The 15955-nt window shown below is 52.4% G+C and overlaps 1 protein-coding gene and 1 long non-coding RNA gene across 2 annotated transcripts; one reads left to right on the forward strand and one right to left on the reverse strand.

The window, feature by feature from the left end:
• Nucleotides 1–572: 572 nt before the first annotated feature.
• Nucleotides 573–14001, reverse strand: ISG20 (interferon stimulated exonuclease gene 20). The gene is made up of 4 exons (XM_027083101.1): nt 13736–14001; nt 13189–13440; nt 2328–2528; nt 573–788 (listed from the first exon to the last, which is right to left on the reverse strand). Exons 2-4 carry the CDS (start codon nt 13414–13416, stop codon nt 702–704), a joined length of 516 nt encoding a protein of 171 aa, XP_026938902.1. The 5' UTR covers nt 13417–13440; nt 13736–14001; the 3' UTR covers nt 573–701.
• Nucleotides 3181–10549, forward strand: LOC113607609 (uncharacterized). The gene is made up of 3 exons (XR_003428003.1): nt 3181–3662; nt 4343–4426; nt 10210–10549. It is a non-coding gene; the product is annotated as an uncharacterized LOC113607609 (long non-coding RNA).
• Nucleotides 14002–15955: the final 1954 nt, after the last annotated feature.

A 15955-nucleotide genomic window follows, 5' to 3' on the forward strand; every position in this document is an offset into this window, starting at 1 on the left:
AGGTGGAGGCAGGGTATTTGGTTTTTTTTGTTTTAAGTTTTATTTATTTATTTTTGGCTGCATTGGGTCTTTGTTGCTGTGCACAGGCTTTCTCTAGTTGCGGTGAGGGGGGCTTCTCTTTGTTGAGGCGCGCGGGCCTCTCATTGCAGTGGCTCCTCTTGCTGCGGAGCATGGGCTCTAGGAGCAGGGGCTTCAGTAGTTGTGGCACGTGGGCTCAATAGTTGTGGCATGTGGGCTCAATAGTTGTGGCTCGTGGGCTCTAGAGCACAGGCTCAGTAGTTGTAGTGCATGGGTCCGCGGCATGTGGGATTTTCCCGGACCAGGGCTCGAACCCGTGTCCCCTGCATCAGCAGGCGGATGCTCAACCACCACGCCACCAGGGAAGCCCTGAGGCAGGGGTATTAATTAAGTCACAGGAACTTCTTCCTGGACCCACAGGATTCAAGACGTTAAGGAAATTGACACTTGTCCCTATCCTGGCTCAAGTGTTCGTTGTCTTCTCAGTGCTAGGTGGTGTCCACCAACACCCGGCTCAGAGAGAAGAAAGAAAAAGACAAGAGGAGAAGCCGAGGGAGTAGAGAAAATATAGAGTCATTTTATTGCTAAAAATATTTTTCCAAAAACAAGGGCATTTTTGTTTTGAAGACACGAAGGTCTGTAGTCCTTGGGGAGGGGGCTGAATACCACCAGACGGGCAGTCCTCATAGTTCTCGAATTCTCCTGGAGATTCGGTAGAGCTCCATTGTTGCCCTGGCATCTTCCACCGAGTTGTGTCCCGACACGCTGTCCTGCAGACACAGGTACAGAGTGGGGACTTGGGGTGCGGCTGAATCCAGGCGCCCATGTGACCCAGGCCTTCCCTGCTCACACCCTGACTTCCGGGGCTGAAGTGGGTCAGTGGGTGAGTCTCCCCAGGCCTCTGACACCCTGGACTCAGCAGGTGGCTGGAGCAGGCCTGGCTTCACCCATTAGCACTAGACCCAGGCATGGCCAGGCACAGAATCCAGCATCCTGAGGGCCAGGCTGTGCCCTCCAGGCGCTTACAATCCGCTGGGTGTGGGCCAGGCACTGCAGACTTGGCCTCAGACCCAGAGGGGCTGAAGCAGTTCTCACAGGGAGCCCCAGGGCAGCGAGGAATGTGGACACAGATGTTTCTAAGGGGCTCCTTGCTCAGCACGTGAACAGGGCTCTTCAGTGAATCCACGTGCTGACACTCTGTCCTCGGTCCCTGGCACCACAAGCCCAACAGAGGGGCCCGACCTCAGGCCCATCCCCTGTCTCCTACATGTTCCTGCTCCCCAGCCAAGCCGCCCCCCACTCCTCAGGCTGGGGCTCGGTCTCTCCCCTCCCCGGCGCCCCCTCTCTTGCCTCCTCCACTAAGACGCCCCCGTCACACTCCACTCAGACCTGGTGTCCTGCCTGCCCCCTGTCTTCCGTCCCTGCTCCAGGACACCTGCCCTCCCCTCTGTGGACACGCCCCACAGATGTGCTGATGCTCAGGTCTCGGGCCACCCTCCGTTCAACCACGAGTTTCTCAAGGATGGGCTGGGCCTCGCTCACCCGGGTGCTCAGCCTCTGGTCCAGCCTGGCCCAGGGCAGGTGCTTCATAAACATCCGCTGTGCTGGAAGGGCCCACGTGTGGCCGCAGCTCCTAGTGTCCAGCCCGCCTCCCTGGGCCCTTCCACCTCGGTGAGCTCCCAGGCCCCAGCACACGCCTGCCGGCTCCTGGAGACTGCTTTGCCTGTGGGTTTGAGCTCAGGGTCCCTCTCTCACTTTTGGAACCCCCCTCGTTGGATATTTGCCGCTTTCCTATCTGGGGGGGCAATTCCAGAGGCTTCTGCCTGGGGCTCTGGGGGGGCCTGCTCTGTCTGTGGCTGCAAGTGCTGAGGAATTAGGGCCCCGGGAGCAGCATCAGTTCCTGCCTAAAGGGAGGTGTGTGTAAATAGTGCGGCTCCCTGGATACATCTGCGCTCTGTGCTCTACACCATTTCGCAGAGTTAGGCAGGGGGATTAAGCTTCAGTTACCCACAGGGAAACTGGCATGGTTTTGAAAACACACAAAAACGCCTTGACTGGGTGCCTTCCCTTCCCTGCTGCTCATCCTCATTCTACCAGGGCTTCCTGGGTCAGCTCTCACATAAATGCCCTGCCCTCCTGGAGAAACCCCTACCCTCTCACACAGCCTCTCAGGACTAAGGGGAGGCTGAGCATCCTTGGGGCCAAATATTTGCTCCGCAGCTACTGGGAGACTTTACAGTCCTAGCGGGAAGGGCCAGGCCCCCAGAGCTGGCAATCCGGCCCCAGGCTGGGAAAGGGGTGGTCCTCACCTGGATGCGCCATCCAAGGAGGCGCTGGCTCAGCACGCGGAGCGAGACACGCCGGCAGTACAGCAGGCCGGCCTCACGCCAAAGAAGCTTGTCCGCGGTCGTGTCGTAGATGGCATAGTTCCTCATGTTCTCCTTCAGCGCCTTGAAGTCGTGCTTCAGGTCGTGACCCACCACCAGCTTGCCTTTCAGGAGCTGCAGGATCTGGCCAGGAAGACATGCACCCTACACGTCACGCAGGGCACTTCAGGTGGGTCTGGGGCAACTTGGTGCCATCACGGGGGGCTGGCCTGAGCTGTGTGACTATGAGCAAAGTCCTCCTGGACTTGCTGTGTGACTATGAGCAAATCACCATCCCTCTCTGGGCTTGGAACATATATACCATAGATAAAATGAGGAGACTGGACCAGGCCCCTTCACCCTCAACAGTTTAGTGATGCCGGATGGCCCATCCCAACTCCTTCCGTGGTTTCTGTGTGATAGCAATGGCCACGAGCCAGGCATTCGTTGTGCATCACATACATTATGTCGTTTAATCCTTTTAACAGCCCTCCTGTGGCAGGCGGGTTGACCTCCCAGAGATGCCCACTCCCTAATCCCCAGGCCCTGTGAACATGTTACACGGCAAGGGAAAATTAAAGTTGCAGATGGACTTGAGGTTGCTAATCAAATGACCTTAAAATAAGGAGAGTTTCTGGATGATCCAGGTGGGCCCAGCATAATCCCAAGGTCCTTATATGTGGAGGTCAGAGAGATCTGACATGTGAACTGGACAGGCTGCCTCTGGCTGTGGAGGTGGAGGAAGGGGCTGAGAGTTCGGAACAGGGGTGGCCATAGAAGCAGGCAAGGGCAAGGAAACAGATCCCCCTCCAAAGGCTCCAGAAATGAACACGGCCCTACTGACACCTTGATCTCAGCCCAGTGAGACCCACATCGGACTCCTGAACCACAGAAGCGTAAGACAATAAATTTTCGTTCTTTTAAACCACCCGGTCTGCAGTTCTGTTACAGCAGCCATAGAAAACCCATACAGCTATGAGGGAGGATTGTGTTTAACTGAATTTTGCAGTTGAAAAAACTAAAGTGCTAAGAAGTGGAGTCATTTACTCAAGGTGACTCTGATGAATTTAAAATATTTGCAGATTCCTTGACACTCCTCACAGAAAAGATGGAGTCTAATTCCCCTCACCTTGAATATGGGCCGGGCTGTGTGACATCTGATCTCTCTGTGGGGCCAGTGTCCCGGGAGCCCTGAGTTACCCTGAAGCCACCATGCTGGGGAGACCACCCTGACGTAGGGAGATGTGCCCAAGGCCCCCAGCACCAGCCACAGCACAGGTGGGTGAGCGAACCATTCTGTGATTCTAATCCTGGGCCTGCCAGGTGCCTCAGCCAACCAGCTGTCCCCGTCTGCCGAGCCCTGCCCAGATTGCGGATGCCTGAGCGACATAAATATTGACATTGTTTGGAGCACTACGTTTTGGGGTGACGTGCTAAGCGTCATTAGATAACTGAGACAAGTCACACGGTTAGTTCGTGGCAGGGCCAGCCCTCAAAGCCAGCTTATCACCACCACATTATGCTGAAAAAGCCGCCTGCTCCAGGCCTCCGCCAGCCCAGCTGCCAAGCTGCAGAGGGCAGCCCTCAGGGTGCCCCAGTCCTGTGCCCTGCACGTATGCCCAGGCCTCCGTTCTCACCTCCTCTCCCACGGTGGCCCTATGGAGAGCCTCAATCATTGGCCACACAGGTGGGTCACCTTTCCTTCCCTTGGCTGCCACTGGGGAGGACGGAAGGGGGACCTTGGAGCGAGCTGTACCAGGCGCCAGCTGAAGGGCAGCTCATGGGCATCTCAGGCCCCCCTAGGACAGCTCTCCGGCAGCCTTCATCTCTTCCTCTGTGCCCGAGGAAGGAGCCCTCTGGATGGCTAACACCGTCCGGTGTCCTGCTTCTGCTTCTAGTGGCTTCCCCAGACATCCCATGGGGTGTTTGACTTGCTCCCCCTTGTGGCCACTTTGCAGAAAGAAGCTAAGGCTCCAAGAAGTGAGGTGACCTGTCCACGGTCACAGCACTGGAGGCAGAGCCGGTCCATCCACCGTCAACAGGTAATGTCACAAGCCTGCCCCACTGGTACCATGGTTTTCTTGGGGTCCTCCTCTGGACAGACCCTCACCCAACCTAGGGACTGGAGAAAGCACTCAAAGAATAAAGCTGGGCCACTCCTGAGGGACACCAGTTCTTGTCACACTTGGGCTTAGGAATCCCCTGGTTTATCTCACCAAAATCTGGATTCGGATGTGGGATTCTACATTTCTAACAGGTGGTGCTGATTCTGCTGGTCTGTGGGTCACGCTGAGTAGTAAGGGCACACAACCTCAGAGCAGCAGCTCGAGGGGAATCCTACGTGTGGAGGAAAGGGCTCGGGCAGCACACAGGGGATAGGTAGAGGCCCAGGGCCAGTGGATGTGGCTGTGCTGGGCAACTGTAGGTCACACGCCTTTCCTTGCTGACATCCTTTATGTTTCTGAACAATGGGGCCTGTTTTCCTGTCTATGAGCTGACTCAGGGCCAGTTCACACAAAGCTCTGAGGGGACTGTGCCACCCTAGAGTCAGCCACAGCAGCCGGTCCCAGGTGTAAGAGGGCCAAGTCATTGTGAGGCAGATTCCTGGGAAATTCATCACTTCCTGAGCCCCAGGGTCCCGGTGGTGGCGGGGGGAGAGGGGTACATTCAGGACCATGAGACTCATCATGAGACAAATAAAATAAGAGGTGGACAAGCAGAAGGAAGGAAGAAGTAGGGAAAGGAGGAGAACAGTCTGTTTAGCAGAGAGATGCCAACTCTTCAGGACAAAGATGCCGGGCACCGGGTAGGGAAAGGCTGCTGCAACTCGCTATGTGGTCTCAGGGAGGTTGAAGATGGTCTCTGGGCTTCAGTTTCCCCATTTGTAAGGTGAGGGCCTGGCGACGTGAGGCTCCACGGACTTTCTGTGGCAGGGCTGGGAGGGAAACCCAGGGTGGTGTGGAGGTGCCAGCTGGAGGGGCCTCAGGGCTGTGTGACCTGCTGGCTTCGGACCTGCCCTGAATCAGTGTCATGAGGCGGGTGTGTCAAACACAGGGGAGGGAGGCTCAAATTCCTGGAAAGAACTGGAGTGGGTGGGGAAAGGGACATGCATCGATCTGTTCTCATTGCCTGGCACTAGGCCAGGTACTTTCCTCACCTCATCATGGGGCCTCTCAACAAGAGTGTGTCATTTTATAGTGAAGTGTCTTAGTGTCATTTTATAGTGAAGGGGGTTGTGGATCAGAGAGGGTAAGAGGCTTGCACAGGTCACACAGCTGGTGAGTTGATTGCTGAGATGCAGTGTCCGGATCTGCCTGACCCTGTCACTATTATCACAGTTGTTATTATTAATACTTACTGAGAACATAGGGATTATATTAGCGTTATTAATTTCAGGGTGGAAATTAATAATTTCTACTGCTGGGCCCATGACGGCACTCACTGAAGATTTCTTGAATCATGAATATGGCCCCTATGAGGTGGGGATTGTCATACCATCTTACCAACAGGGAAAAGGCGGTGCCAGTGGTGTGTACCCATGTCACATGCAGAGGAGTGACAGGCCCTGGTGTTTGCCTGAATTCTCTTTCCACTGTGTTTTCCCTGTAGTCCAGGTATTTCCCAGGCCTGATCAAAAAAATCACCCGAGACCCTTGTTAGAAATCCAGAGGGCAGGGCGCTACTCCAGACCTGCGGAATCAACATCGCCAGGGGAGGGGCATTAGCAAATGTTCCAGGGTATTCTTCCCATCTGCCAAGTTTGGAAATCCCGGCACGGATGCCTGTCCAGCCCCTTAGAGCCCGCTGCTCCCATCATGCATCCATTCTTCCATCTGCCCGTTCATTCATTCCTGGCTGCCAGGAGATGTGATTATAAGGGACTCTGAAGAATGTTGCCCTTGTGGAGGCCCAGGTCCCCTACTGGCATCTTCAGGAGTGACCCTGGTCCCCCTCTTTCCTTCTGTCCCCTGCCAAGCTCTCTGGGTACCCCTGCCCCCAGCTTCTGTCTGCTTACCCGGGGTAAACCTGGATGACGAAATCATCCTCCTCCATCTGGCTGAGCCCCAGAGAGACCTGCCAGGTGGCAGGGCCCCGACAGGGCACTCCAACACAGGCAAGGGCTACAGCACTGGTACAGCTGAAACCAGTCCCTGTTCACAAGCTACTGTGGCTTCCTTTCTGTTTCCCACCTAAACCACGATGCCACACAAGATTTAGTTTCTTTATCTGCAAACTAAGAGTGTCATTATCATTCCCCAATCCCAGTCATGGGCTGGGTGCTACTCAGCATACCAGGTTAACATTAAAAGAGCATTTACTTACAAAAATGAGTTACAGTCTACGGACAATTACCGTTAGATTAAAAAATGAATTAAAAGAGCATTGACCTGTCAGGTGAGAGCCCTGCATCTGAGCACTGAGTTGTAGCCCAGCTTGCTGTGTGTCCTTAGCAAGTCACTGCCCCTCTCTGGACCTTGGTCTCCTCGCAGGTTCCTTCCTGTGCTGACAGTCTGATTTGTGGGGCTCTCTGTAGAACAGGGTTCTCAGCCTTGGGACAACTAACATTTGGGGCCAGATACTCCTTTGGTGTGAGTGTGTGTCCTGTACATTGTAGGATGTTCATTCAGTACCATCCCTGGCCTCAAGCCACTGGATGTCAGTAGCAGCCTTCCGCACCTCACTTATGACAATCAGAAGTGCCTCCAAATCCTCCTGCACTGTTGGTGGGAATGTAAATTGATACAGCCACCATGGAGAACAGTATGGAGGTTCCTTAAAAAACTACAATAGAACTAACATACGACCCAGCAATGCCACTACTGGGCATATACCCTGAGAAAACCATAATTCAAAAAGAGTCATGTACCAAAATTTTCATTGCAGCTCTATGTACAATAGCCAGGACATGGAAGCAACCTAGGTGTACATCAATAGATGAATGGATAAAGAAGATGTGACACATATATACAATGGAATATTACTCAACCATAGAAAGGAACGAAACTGAGTTATTTGTAGTGAGGTGGATGGACCTAGAGACTGTCATGCAGAGTGAAGTAAGTCAGAAAGAGAAAAACAAATACCATATGCTAACACATATATATGGAATCTAAAAAAAAAAAAAGAAAGAAAAAAATGGTCAGAAGAACCTAGGGGCAAGACAGGAATAAAAATGCAGACCTACTAGAGAATGGACTTGAGGATACGGGGAGGGGGAAGGGTAAGCTGGGACAAAGTGAGACAGTGGCATGGACATATATACACTACCAAATGTAAAATAGATAGCTAGTGGGAAGCAGCCGCATAGTACAGGGAGAGCTCGGTGCTTTGTGACCGCCTGGAGGGGTGGGATAGGGAGGGTGGGAGGGAGGGAGATGCAAGAGATATGGGGACATATGCATATGTATAACTGATTCACTTTGTTATAAAGCAGAAAATAGCACACCATGGTAAAGCAATTATACTCCAATAAAGATGTTAAAAATAAAAAAAATAAAATAAGGGCTTCCCTGGTGGTGCAGTGGTTGAGAGTCCGCCTGCCAATGCAGGGGACACGGGTTCGTGCCCTGGTCCAGGAAGATCCCACATGCCGCGGAGCGGCTGGGCCCGTGAGTCATTGGCCGCTGAGCCTGCGCGTCCGGAGCCTGTGCTCCGCAACGGAAGAGGCCACAACAGTGAGAGGCCTGTGTACCGCAAAAAAAAATAATAATAAAATAAAATAAAAATATCTGATCTTACTGTAAAAAAAAAAAAAAGAAAAGAAATGCCTCCAGATATTGCTAAATGCTTCCAGATATCGCCTCCGGATTTGCCCTTGTGGGCAAAATCACAGTGCACTGAGAACCACCGTTCTGGATGACAGTGAGACCTATAGGCATCAGAAGATAACAAGGCAGTTACCTTGCATTATAAAAGCAATGTCATCCTATTACAAAAAGTAAAAAACAGAAAAGGGGTGAGGGGAGCCCCCTCAAAATCCTAGTGCCTCGTGGCTGCATGGGCCCTGGGTGGACTGGGGGCCTCAGTGGCTCCCTGGAGCCAGCCTGGCTTCTATGGCCTGGTCTATGGCTCACTGCTAGCCGGGTCCACTTGCAGGAAGAGACAGGCTGGCGAGCCACCTTTGAAAAAGGACTGCAAGAAACCAATGCCTGGTGAGCTGGTGGCTTAGCTGAGAGGTGTCGCCTGGACTTGTGGGGTCTGATAAATGGCTAATAGGCTTCTGCCCTTTGGGGGCTCCCCAGCATAGCTTGGGATCTGTGAGCCTGGTCTTTGGGATTAAACTACTGTGGGTGATGAGTGAGGTCAAGGTGCCTCAGCGTCCTCGTTCATGAAAACAGATGATGGTGGTTGCCTCATACCACAGCTTCACTCCAATGCTGCTCCGACACTACCTGTTCATACATCAGGCACTTAGCATTCACAGCCCGCGTTTACACACTTTGATCACAGGATCAGAACATCACAAAGCAAGCCCTCAGGCCAGAAATTGAGTCTCTGCTCCACCCCTTTCTTGGACAATTTGCTCAACCTTGTGCCTAAGTTTGCTCATCTGTGAAATGGGGTGATGATACTAGTTAACTACCTCCCGGGGTTGTGGTGGGGCGTAAAGGTAGTGGGGGTATGAAAAGTGCTTAGAACAGGGCCCGGACATGATGCTGGATACACCTGTGCTGCTTCATCACCCCTGTGTTACAGAGGATCCTACTGAGGGGCACAGAGAGGTTTAGCAACAAGCCGGAGGACACAGGGCAATCAGGTGGCAGAGCTGGGATTGGACCCACATCCAGCCAAGTCTAAAGACAGTTTGCTAAAAGTCCGCATGCCCCAACTAAAGATCCCGCATGCCACAATGAAGATCCAGCGCAGCCAAAATAAATAATAAATAATAAAATAAATAGATAGATAATTATAAAAAATAAATCAAGACAGTGCTTGCTCCCTGCCCCCTGGGCTGTACGTGTATTACTGTATCTTGACAGCAAAGGCCAACACGAGGGCAGAGGCAATTCTCTTCCACGCAGCTGCCAGAACTCTTGTATTATGAAAATCAATTCAACTCCAATCCCACAAACATTCTCAGGGCACCTTCTATGTTCAAAGCACAATATCCAACCTGGGGCAGATAAAGTACATGGCAGGAGCTGTGGAGCTAGACAGACCCGTGTGTGTGGCTAGGCAAGCTCTAAAGCGTGTGGGCTATGGGAATTCCCTGGAGGTCCAGTGGTTAGGACTCAGTGCTTCCACTGCAGGGGGCACGGGTTCTATCCCTGGTTGGGGAACTAAGATCCCGAAAGCCAGGCAGCACGGCCAAAGAAAGAAAGGAAGTGTGTGGGCTATAGCAAGGAGGGTGAGACCCCCAGGGGGTTAGAGTAGTGGGTGGGGAGGGTGAGGGGGTCAGGCAGGGCCTCACACAGGACTCCTCTGGCCTGGGCCTGCCAGAATGGCAGTATTTCTAGGGAAAGGGATGGGGGATGGGAGAGAGTAGGGTTGGGTCTGAAGCACAGTGGGCGATGGCTGAGCTGAGAGAGAAGGCAGAAAATGTAGGTATGTGGTACTTAGAGGACCATGGACGTTGGGTTGCCGGACCTTAGGCAATGGGAGCCTTGGAGGTACTTGAACCAGGGGGTGGGGATGGGAGCGGGGGCTATGATCTGAGCCAGGCCTGGGGAAGTGTCTCTGGCAGCAGGGTAGAAGACAGGGGCAGGGAGCATACATTGTGCAGCAGGCAGAAAACGAGGGCCAGAATCTAAGACCGAGGTTCTCAAGGGAAGCTGGAGAGGGGATGGGTTGTAAAATCTGACTTTCTGCCTTGTTCTCTCCACAGGCACGTTGATGACCTTCAGCCATGAGCCAGGCACTGTGCTTAGGGATACAGACGACATCACTACACCCAACCTACACAAGGCCAGGAAGGAGGCATTAGTACTCCCCATTCACTGATGAGAAAACTCAGGCTCAGAAAGTTTCAGTAACTTGCCAAAGGTCACACAAACCAGTAAGTGATGGAGCAGGAAATGTGAACCGCAGATGTGGTTCCAAAGAGCTGCCCGGTCTTTAGATCCCCGCCTCCCTCCTCGAATGGCTGTTAAGTGCCTACTCTGGACGGCACTCCGTGTTACACACTGGAAGGGCCCGGCATAATCTCCAACTGAGAAACAAAAGCATTTTGGCACCAAGTCTGGATGAGGACCAAGGTGTCCTGACTCCCAGGCCAGTGCTGGAGGGCGTCCAGGGAATCGCATTTCTCTTCTGCCCTTTCTGCTGCTGGGATGGGGAGGGAGGCCGGGGAGGAGAAGGGATGGGGCCAAGCCGCCCACCTGACTGCTCCGTGGGGCTCTGAGTGTGGGCAGCTCCATGTAGTATCCCTGGGTCTCCCATCGGCACCTAAAGCACGCCACCTTTCTTCGTGTTGCCCTCCCCTTCTCGGTGACTCACCTTTGTTCTCCTCTGTCCTAATGTTTCCTTCTTTCCGATCTTCTGGATGCTACTGATGACTAAGACACTGCTCCCTGGGGTCTCTAACTCTTCTCTCTGCTGCCATCTCTTTCCTCACTCCCATCCGTCTCCCCAGCACCCCCATTCAGGTTTTCTTGACAGTGGTTTTCCTGCCATGCTATTGCTCAAGAATCTTCAGTGGCTCTCTATGGCCCACTGAGTTGCATACACAGACTCCTCCCTCCCCTTTGGCAAATAGCACCAGCCTCATGGAGCCTTTCCAGGACCACCCTGATGTACTCTGTCCCCTCCTCAGGGCTCCTTAGTACCCTCTTAGTACCTCTAGAACAGTGCTGTCCAATAGAAAGAAACATAACGTGAGCCACATATGTAATTTTAAATCATCACCAGCCATATTTTAAAAGGTAAAGAGAAATAGGTGAAATTAGTGTTACTGTTTTATTTAACCTAATATATAAAAATATATAAAATACTACCATTCTACATATAATCTATATTTTTAAATTATTGAAGTACTTTATGGTTCTTTTTTCATTCAAGTCTTTGAAATCCAGCGCATATTTTACACTTACAGCACATCTCAGTTCAGACAGACCAGCCACTTTTCAGGTGCTCACCTGTCACCCGTAACTGGTGGGACCCTACTGGACACACAGCTCTAGAGGTTTTGAGCCTTCCACATTCTAGTTATCTGAACTTGTGCGAGTTGCTTAGTGTTATGGGTTGAATTGCGTTCCCCCTCAAATTCATTTGTTGAAATCCTAACCCCAACCACCTCAAAATGTGACTTATTTGGAAATAGGGTCATTGCAGCCGTTATTGTTAGGATGTCATAATGGAATAGGTTGAGTCCCTAACAAATACAACCGATATCCTTATAAAAAGGGGAAATTTGTGAGACATGCACTCAGGGAGAATGCCATGTGAATATGAAGGCGAAGATTGGGGTGACATTTCTCCAAGCCAAGGAACATCAAAGATGGCCAGCAAATTGTCAGAAGCTAAGAGAGAGACAGAGAACAGGTTTTCCCTTGCAGCCTTCAGAAGGAACCAGCCCTGCTGACACCTAGATCTGGGACTTCTAGAACTAGTCTCTAGAACTGTGAGAGAAGACATTTCTATTGTTTAAGCCACCCACTTTTTGGTACTTTGTTTCAGCAGCTCTACCAAATCACTGTTTAGTTCAAGAGAGCCTCAGTTTTCCTCATCTGTAATATGGGGACAACAAGGAAAGAAACCTAACAGCTAACAGTTTTTTAGTACTTATATAGGCACTCTCTCCAGGCCCTTTTCCAATCCTCACAATAATCCTGTGAGATTGCTGCTGTCATCACCCCCATTTTCTTTTCCAGATGGTGAAATGGGGTACAGAGAGGGTGAGGAACTTGCTCAAGGTAACTTAGCAGGTAAGGAACAAAGCCAGGATTCAAACTTGGCCCTCTTAGCTCTGAGCTAACAGCTCCTGAAGACACTTTTGGCAGACTGTTTTGTGAGGCATGAGCTCCTGGATGGAGCTCAGGAGAGCATCCAGTGAGTAGCCAGTGCTCAGAAAACAGGGGCTATTGTTGTGGGCTTATCTCCGGCACCTGGAGCCTGGCACATGTGCAGTATGTGGGACTGAGGTGAACCTCAGTTCTTTGTGTTCTTCATGAACTTCCCCAGGGTGAGTTCACCTTCCCATGAATGACCAACCCTGGTGCTGAGTGGCTGAGTTTCGTTTTCTTCTAGTGATTCAGAGAAACAGAAAGTAGACTGGAGATGTCACAACAAGTTGAAGGGGAAGAGAATGGGAGATTTTGGTGTGCCACACCCATCTCTATGAGTGGATGGCCTGTGGTGGGTCTGGGAGCAAGCTCTCCCTGAGCTCCGTGGACTCTGGCTGGCCTGTCCTTCAGGACCAGGAGGGCGCCCTGCCGAGCGCCCAGCCAGTGAGGGCCTCCACCCAGGACCCGTCCCCCATTTCCCCCACAGGGCTCCCCAGAGGTAGCTGGTATAGAGGAAAGAAGGAGGAATCTAGCCCCCAAATCAGTATGCAGGGAACAGCAGGCAGGACTCAGCTTCCCCATCGTAAGACCAGCAAGGTGTACCAGATGCCCCGAAGGCTGCTCCCAGACACGAGTCTAAGGTTGTCTGATGGCAGGAAGCCTCCTCAGGGATGTGATGGACACACCAACGTGTTTCTCATGCTCTGGTGCTCCCCACGCATGGGTGGCAGGGAATCTGACATGGCTGGGGTCACAGGTCACAGCTCCGGCAACCAGGGGAGGTGCTGGGGAAGTGTGTATGTGTGTGTGTGTGGGGGGGGTATATGTGTGTTGGCCTGGATGGCATATGGCCCTTCTCTTACCTCCAGCCTGGCCACGGCAAACGGGGTGGCCCCCTCCATGTTCTGAGCCGTGATCCCACTGACGGGGGTTCTGTAGTCGGTGATCTCGCCCTCAGGTCGGATGAACTTGTCGTAGAGCACGGTGCCATGGTAGTCTACGAGACTGCAGCGAGCCAAGCCACTCTCCCTGAAGGGCCCCAGCCCCACCATCTCGCAGTCCATGGCCACCACATCTGTGCCTCTTGCCATGTTCCACCGGGACCCTCAGATGTGCTGGAGAGGGGGCGGCAGGAGGGGCATCACATGAGGGCCAGCTGAGACCCCAGGCGTCCTCAGCCACCTCCCAGCCAGCCTACACCCTCTGCCCTGCCCTTTGTCACAAACACCACCTGGCACAGACGGAAGTTGGCCTCTTGCCACCCCAACTGGCTTCTTCAGCCGGCAGTCCCAGGGCCTCTCTCTGGTCCCGTCCGGCAGCCTCAAGACCAGGATATCCCCTCCCAGCACCTCCCCTGGCTGCTACCCCGGAGAAATGCCTTGAACCCACCACCCTGTCTCCCACTCTTACCGGCCTGCCTCTCTGGTGCCCCTTCTCAGCTACTGCAGTTGCTCTTAGCAGTGACTCATCTCTGACTTCAAGCCGGGAATCCTGACCCTGTTTCAGTTTCTGGTTTGGTATCAAGTGAAATCAGGGGCGGGAGGCGGGGCACGTGGACTGGGCTGCTTCATCTCCTCGGCCGGCTCGGGAGCTCAGTGTCCTGAGTCAGAATTGACCAAGCTTGCCGGCTCCTTGTCCGTGTGTCCCATCTTTGCCCCTGCCCTCCACCTAATCGCTCAAGCCCTCCCCCTCCTCGGATGACGCAGCTGATGTGGATGGAGTGGATTGCAACATCTGTCTTTCATTTCTCACCCTCTGCCTGGGGAATAAACATCCCCAGGACTGGAGCCCAGGGAATGTCCCACAACTTCCGGGGCCACCACCAATCTGACAACTCTGTGAGGTCTTTTTTTTTTTTTTTTAAATATTTATTTATTTATTCGGCTGCACCAGGTCTTTGTTGTGGTATGTAGGCTCTTAGTTGTGGCATGCGGGATCTAGTTCCCTGACCAGGGATCGAACCCGAGACCCCTGCATTGGGCGCATGGAGTCTTAACCAATGGACCACCAGGGAAGTCCCCCTGTGAGGTCTTTTATGGGGGCAGGGAGAGCTGGCTCTTGGGACACTGAGGTTATTGATTGGGAAGGGCAGGAGAAGGTTGGGGTGCAAGAGGGGCTAGCCCCCACTGCCGACCCAGTAAAGCCCTACGGCCTCTATTGGCTCAGGGATGCCTCAGAAAGGGTCATTGGTCTGCCCTCGACGTGCTCTGCCTCCAGCTGGACTGACACTGTTTTGAGGACAAGGAGAAGCAGGCCTGGAGGGAGCCCCACCAGCCCGGCCATATTTCCCAGGGGCAACGCTCTCCCAAGCTAGAACTTTGACCCGTTAGAACAATGCCTAACACATAGGGAGCACTCAACATTTATTGAATAAATGAATGAGTTACATCCGGGACAAAAATAGAATCAGCTTTAATGAGGAAATTGTCCATTATATACTGTGGTGAGTTGAGCGCTCCCATCTTGCCTCCTACCCCAGATCCATATGGAACAAGCTTTGAGCTGTCGAGCTGAATCTGACAGCCCCCCGTTGCCACAAAGATTTGTGGCTTGGAAAGGAATTTCCCCAGGTTCTCGGTGTTTTCACCAAGTGACATCCAGCTTCATTTAACAGACCTCAAAAAGAAAACCAGATACTGACATACGTTTAAAGGATAAGTCATTGTTCCTGTTTGTCGCTCAACTGGTGGGAAGTTGAGTTAGAAGAGGTTATTTGGGGTTCCCATTCTGAATGAGCTACTTTTTCTTGAATTCAGGCTGTCTGGGAATTTTTTGTTTCTCAAATGCATAAAGGATTGTCACCCTGATTTAGCGGGAGATGAAGCAAAATTCCCGTTACTTTAAATGAACATGCATTGAAAAGGTAACCCCCTAAAGATCCAATTGGAGGTTTCTGTTTCTACAGTCCCCGTAGGACCCCATGCACCCTCTGGTGATCGGCCCACATCAACATCCCCACTACAGGCCTCACCCCCTCTCTTCCACTGGCCACCTCAGGACTCAGGCAGAACACGTACTCACCCCTGCGATTCTTTTCCCCACGGGTCCTAAACCTGCTCCGTGGTCAACTCCAAACCTGCATCTTCCAGTCTTCTCTGCATTTCTCCTTTTCTACCCACACCCTACCCCAGTCCTCACCTGCCCTACCTCCATCTTCACGCCCTGCTCTAAATTATCCTTCAAATCTTACCAGATTTAAGTTCTCCAAAATCGAATCTCTTACACTGTCATGGTACTTTGCTCAAGAACCTAGTGATTTCCTGCTGTCCAAAAAAAAATAAACCTCAACTCCCACGCAGTCCCCAAGACCCTCTTACATCTGTCCCACCTGCCTTTCCAATCTCATCTTGCACCACTATCCAATCTAAGACTCTTTTTTAGGTTTTGACCTAAATTGATGGCCTTCCGTGTGTTCACATGTTGACTCCTTCAGAAGAGATCAGTCATTCCATAATTCATTTATCACGTGCTAAGCCCTAGGGTTAGCAGGGGTATAATCAGGTCTGCACCTTCAGGTCTAGGAGATGTACAGTCGTGCTACAAGGTCAGCCCCTGTCCCACACCTTCAGTTAGCACCCCCTTCTCACCTCCTTCCTGCACACTGGCTTCTTCTCTGTCCCCAGAGCCTGG

Source organism: Aethalodelphis obliquidens, unplaced genomic scaffold (genome assembly GCF_003676395.1).
Source record: "Aethalodelphis obliquidens isolate GAN/ISIS:26980383/991018 unplaced genomic scaffold, ASM367639v1 scaffold49, whole genome shotgun sequence".
NCBI lineage: Eukaryota > Metazoa > Chordata > Mammalia > Artiodactyla > Delphinidae > Aethalodelphis > Aethalodelphis obliquidens.